The 5982-nt window shown below is 51.1% G+C and overlaps 1 protein-coding gene across 2 annotated transcripts in view; it reads right to left on the bottom strand.

Moving 5' to 3' along the window:
• Nucleotides 1–4445: 4445 nt before the first annotated feature.
• Nucleotides 4446–5982, bottom strand: part of Arl4d (ADP ribosylation factor like GTPase 4D) — a 2318-nt gene continuing 781 nt past the window's right edge. Inside the window, exon 2 of one of the 2 annotated variants that reach the window (XM_021213439.1) lies at nt 4446–5728. In XM_021213439.1, coding sequence (XP_021069098.1) covers nt 5025–5630 — 606 coding nt within the window. In that variant the 5' untranslated portion in view covers nt 5631–5728 and the 3' untranslated portion in view covers nt 4446–5024. The remainder of the gene's footprint in view (nt 5729–5982) is intronic. The other variant, XM_029546274.1, reaches the window with a different exon arrangement.

Genomic DNA, 5982 nt, shown 5'->3' with positions numbered 1-5982 from the left:
CCTTGAACTCATGAAGATGCACACTGTAAGATGAAAGATGTGTCCCACCAAGCCCAACACTACTATAATTAAAAAACAAACAAACAAACAAACACCCTTTTCTGTGTTTGCATGTACATGTCTGCGAGTGAGCCATGGTGTAAGTGTGGAAGTCTGAGGTCAGGGGTCAGGGGATACATTTCAAAAGCCAGTCCCCTCCCTCCCTCATGTGGGGGTCACACCCAGGTTGTCAGGGTCAGCAGCAGGTGACTCTACCTTCTAAGCCATCTTGAACTTGCCCAGGTAATAAATACCCTTTGGCACAACAAGGAATTTTCCTCAAGTGTACAAAAGCGAAAAAACAACAAAACAAACAAAAAAGCATGCAAGGAGGTTCTTGGTTCATTCCCATGGTGAATTCAATAATAAATTCATTAATAAAATGACGATGCAGTCACATAATGAAATTTCATGTAGTCATTAAAAAGAGTACGAAAACTCAAAAGGTGTCAGCAATGAATCATGTCCAAGATATAAACGAAAACGGCAAAGCCGAACAGGACGCCTTATGTAAGCCCGGGTGCTCAGAGAGCTTCAGCTTTTTATCCATATGCAAAGAAAGACATAAAGAACAGATTTCAAACTTGTTCCGAATGTCTAGCACGTAAGTTTAGATTAAGGTGTTTCTCTACGTTCATCTTCCTCTTTTTTTCTTTTTCGTTTTTTTTTTTTTTTTTTTTTTTTTTTTTTTTTTTTTTTTTTTTTTTTTTTTTTTTTTTTTTTTTTTTTTTGAGATAGTGTTTCTCTGTGTAGCTCTGGCTATCCTGGAACTCACTCTATAGACCAGGAGGGCCTCGAACTCAGAGATTCACCTGCCTCTCCAGTGCTAAAATTGATGGCATGCGCCACCACGGCCAGCATTTCCTATGTTTAGATTAGATCTATCGCCTCTGTTGTGGATGACAGTCAGTAAAACTTTTTTTTTTCTTATGTGTGCATGTGTGCAATGAATGGGTCCTAGGGTGAGTTTGACCTGGAATTCAAGGTGATCCCCCTCCTTAGTGCTGAGGCTCGAGCCCAACGACCAACACCTAACTAAGGCTTTTTGTTGTTGTTGTTGTTTGTTCGTTGTTTTTCGAGACAGGGTTTCTCTGTGTAGCCCTGGCTGTCCTGGAACTCACTTTGTAGACCAGGCTGATCTCGAACTCCGAAATCTGCCAGCTTCTGCCTCCTGAGTGCTGGGATTAAAGGCGTGCGCCACCACTGCCTGGCTAGGCGTTTTTGTTTTAAAGGAATTTGCTTTTTCTTCTGGCTCAACCAGGGGAGGAGGGCCTATGATTCCATCCAGACTCTCCAGCAGCGAGCACCGGGCCAATGTTCAGCCTGCTCCTTCCAAGGAACTGTACTTTGTGTGTGTGAGAGGGGGTGAAGGGATGGGGGTGAAGAGAGGGGGTGAAGGGATGGGGTGGAGGGTGTGTCTCATAGCCACCTCTCCAGTACTGCCCACTCCCTACTCCAAACAGGCCCCTGATGGAGAATGGCCACTCTTTGCAACCTGTCCTTAAGACAAGGGTACAGGGATCTGTCTGACTCTGACTCCCAAATACTAGTATTAGGCCAGTAACACCAAGCCCCGCCTTGCCCAGCCTTTCTGACATATGCTGTCCTCTGCAAAGCTGGAGAACCACACAACTGAGTTTCTAGAACTTGCACGAACAGCTTATAACGTTTCAAAATAAGTTTATGATTTTTATGTCGGGCTAGATTCATAACTGCCTCCTGGATTTGGGTTGGGTTGGGCTTCCTAGAAGATGTTTTAAGACGCTAGTGATCCCTTGTGTAAAAGGAGGGTGTGTACATATCTTCTGGCCAGATTTGAGACCAGCGCTCTGCTAGGTGGGGAGATAAGAAGACCTTTCACTCCTCAGGAAGGGAGGGAGGGAAGAAGTGAAAAGCTAGGCCTTAATCTAATCAAGAAGTGGGGGATCCGGAGAGAAGGGGGGAAGGGTAGCGGCCAAGAGATCAGTGGTTGTAACTTGTTAGCCTGGGAACTAGGGTCTGGGTGTATCCAGAAGTAGCTGTGTGTCCTTGGGCAAACCCCCGCCCACTCTGAGCCTTAAGGGCTTCTCCTTCTCCTTTCCCTCTTTTCCTTGAGCCTACGTGCAGTACAGGAGGCCTGAAGAGGGCAGGGAATGGAGCCACTACCATCTCTGCCCCAAGAACAACGAGAGGCTCCGAGAAGAGAAAGCAAGCAAAGACCATGGTTTCCCTATGGATTCCACATCCAGACTTGTGGCCGGGGGGAGGAAGGGCGAGTTTGGAGCCCCAACTCTGGGCCTACAGGTCTTCTCCAACTTCCCTGTGTGGGTTTCCAGTTCCAGCCACCACTTCTGCCCCAGAGACCCTCTCCTCTGAGGGAAGTATACTTCCTAGGGAAAGTAGGACATACTAAATACGGCCTGCCGCCATCCCTCGCCTGTACCAGACCTCGCCCGCAACATCTCTTGACCTTAACCCAGTGTTTAGAACTCTGAATCCCCCAGGCAGGGCTGCAGAGTGGGACACCCTGTCTCCTGCTTCTTTCTAGAACCCAGGAAGACAATCACAGCTTCGCGTCTCTCCAGTCCCAAGGCCGGATTATTTCCAAAGGGGTCCTCCTGGCCCCCAACTACACAGGAATTCCCCAGGGCTCCCCTCTCACCACCAGACCATCAAAGCAATTGGCTTTTCCGTCTCTCATCTGCCAACCTTCCTCTCCTTCAACTGTTAAGCCAAAGGGTTTGGGGGACTGGAGCAGTTGCACGGTCCTGGGGAACCACGGTCCCTGACCTGCCCTACAGCTAGGTCGTAAGTGAGGAGGGTCTGTTTCTAACTAGGCAAGAAGGAATGGCATTTAGCTGAGCCAGAATCAAGAGCTGGCACCTCAGAAGCCTCTTTGCAAGAGAGCAGGGAATCCATCCCTACAGTATTCTTTCCTCAGATCTAGAGGCCTTAATCTCAGAGATGGTTAAATGTTTAAAACAAGAAACAAAAGCAGGATTGGGATGGGGAAAGAAGGAACCCCCAGGACAAGCCTTCTTCTGGCCATGTCCTTCCCAGCCTGGTACTGTCCCTGACCTATAGAACTCTGTTCCAAAGAACCGAAAGCCATCAATCAGGTGTGTCGGAGAGGTCAGGTAGCACACGTTCCAGGCAGGACCAGCCCAGCAGCTCCGGCAAGCTGTTCCTAGCACTGACGCACACTCAGGCACCCTTCCGGATCAATGCACACACACACACACACACACACACACACACACACACACACACACACACACACCCTCCCCACCCCTCATCCTGCCAGTGCTACAAGAGACTTGGAGGACAAATCTAGGTGGCCCTGGCCTCTGTGGCGGGCGGCAGCAAGCTGTAGCTTTTGAAGCAGCAGCCTCCCCCGGACTGAGCTGCTGAGCTGCTGAGAATTCCCCCACCCCCACCCCGTTATCAGCTCCAAGGGCAGGACTGTCAAGCTGCTCTAAGGATCTCATGTTTGCAAAGGCCGTGGGTGGGACTGGGGCCTAGAAGGCTGTCCCTTGCTTTCTCAGGACTCCCACCCAGAAAGATTAGGAGATTCTTATTGTTCTATCAGACACAGCTGGCCTTCCTGTAGGAGGCAGAGCCCCTGGAAACCTAAGCAGGAACTCACTCGGGAACCTGACATTAAGGGAGCTGGCAACACTGACCTGTTATTCTACCCCTTACTGTGTGTGTGTGTAAGTGAGGTCTCACCTCACCTTGGATTGACCCTCTGGCCTCTAGCTGGCCGGATGCTAGGACTACAGGTGCACACCACAGCTCTCTCAGCTTGTCCTATTAACATTTTGTAGATCGTGCCCTTCCCATCTTGTCTCACAGGTTGGGAATGGGGTAGATTATGACTGCTGTCCCCTCTGGGAGCCGAACTGCTGTTCCCATAGCTGAAGACTCAGGCTTAGTCACCAGGCCAACCCAGGTCTCTGAAGCACCAGCTGCTGCCAGAGCCACAGTCAGCAGGATTGAGCTCTTGGAGGTGGCTTACAGCCAGGAATTTCTTTCCATCCTTACCATGTCCTCCACAAGGGGAAAGAAGTCGAACTGACCTGAACACTACTTGGGAAGTGCTGATGGAGCCAGAAAGACTCTTCCTGGTCATGGGTACAGCGAGACCCTGGCAGCAGATACTTTGCCACAGGCAGACCTAGGAGCAGCTGGTCCCAGGAGCAAGGGTCAGAAAGAGGGGCCATGACCCCTAAATTAGGTCAGGCAACAATAGCTTTAGGGGTCTTCAATACCCTCCAGAATTTGCACCAGCCACCAGATAAGCTTGTTTTGTTCACTCAGGAAAAGCAACACCCCCCTTCCCCTATTTTCCATGCAAACCCCAAACTCTCCTCGGGGCTAACTAAGGAAGGTGAGAGGAAGAGAGGAAGTTACCAGATCAAAACAAGAACGAGAATCATCCATCCAGCTTTAATAACTTACAGGCAAATGCTAAAAACAAAAAACAAAATACAGTAATACAGAGGACACTCGAGACTTATAAAAAAAAGGGCCGGGGATCTACAATTGTGGGGCGAATTCTTGGCACTTTCACAGACATAGAACGACTGTGAGGAGAAGAGCAGCTGAGGAGACCCCCCTCTCCTCGAATGTGGAGAGTGGAAAGATGTTCTCAATGCACCCCCAAATGCACTCTCTGGATAACCTTCTACACACCCTCCCCCTGCAAAGATAAAATTATATCTCCAAATAAAATGTCAGGGAAGGACAGGAGAGCCAGAGCCGAGGTAGAGTTAGCATTTACATCTGTCTCCGGGTCTTGCAGCCCCTCCCTCCCCTCTACAGGTGAAGGGCGGTGAAGACACTTCATCTTCCCTCCCCCCAGCGGCGCACAGGGCCACCACCCATGCTCCTTCAGTCCTTTGCGGTGGACAGATCCAGCACCCGGGCTGGCTGAGAGGTCACGGGCCCTGCCTGGCTATCATGTGTACTGACCCCCTAGCAGGTAGGGTAGGGGCAGCCTCGGGTCACCGTCTCTTCTTGCTCGAGCGAGGTGCCTTCTTCCTCTTCAGGATCATCTCATACAAATGCTCCAGCCCTGGTTGCAGGCCCAGCCCATCCACCGCACTGCAGCCCTGCACGTGGGTGAGCGTGGCAGCTGCCAGCTCTCGGACCGCCAGCCTCTTCTCCACCTCGGCCGCGCTCAGTGCCCCCGGCTGGTCCTGCTTGTTGGCCAGCACCAGCACCGGCACCCCCTGGTTGTCAGAAGCCTTGCTGATCCGGTGTAACTCCATTCTGGCTTCCTCTAACCGCTCAGTCTCTGCAGAGTCCACCACAAACACCAGTCCGTCTGTCCGGCGGGTGTAGGAGCGCCACAGTGGCCGAAGCTTCTCCTGACCCCCAACATCCCACACTTGGAAAGTGATCCCACGGGAACCCCCCAGGGGCACGCGGATCTTCTCAGTGTTAAAGCCCTTGGTGGGGACGCTCTGGACAAACTCCTTGAACTTGAGGCGGTAAAGAAGGGAAGTCTTCCCGGCAGAATCCAACCCAATGACCACGACATGCAGGGCCTGGAAGTGCGGCAGAAAGGACGAGGCTGTAGGGGCCATTTCAGTCAAGTGGTTCCCCATGGTGAGATAGGGTGCAGGGTGGACCTCAGGAGCGGGTCTGGGGCTCCAGCAGAGGCCAGGAAGAGGAGACCTTGAAACGGCAGTGCGAGCTGGAGTGTCTAAACAAAGGAGAAAGGTTTAGAATAAACACGAATTTGCAACTTTTGGATCCTTCCCCCTAAATCTACACCCCACCCTTCCAAATTTCCTTTTATTAAAACAAGGTTTGCCGGGGCAGTGGTGGTGCACGTCTTTAATCCCAGCACTTGGGAGCAAGAGGCAGGTGGATTTCTGAGTTCGAGGCCAGCCTGGTCTACAGAGTGAGTTTCAGGACAGCCAGGGCTACACAGAGAAACCCTGTCTCGAAAAAAAC

The sequence above is a fragment of the Mus pahari genome, chromosome 14, assembly GCF_900095145.1.
Source record: "Mus pahari chromosome 14, PAHARI_EIJ_v1.1, whole genome shotgun sequence".
NCBI classification, from domain to species: domain Eukaryota; kingdom Metazoa; phylum Chordata; class Mammalia; order Rodentia; family Muridae; genus Mus; species Mus pahari.
Note: the sequence above shows the minus strand (reverse complement) of the source record. Positions and strands in the feature narration are given on the sequence as shown.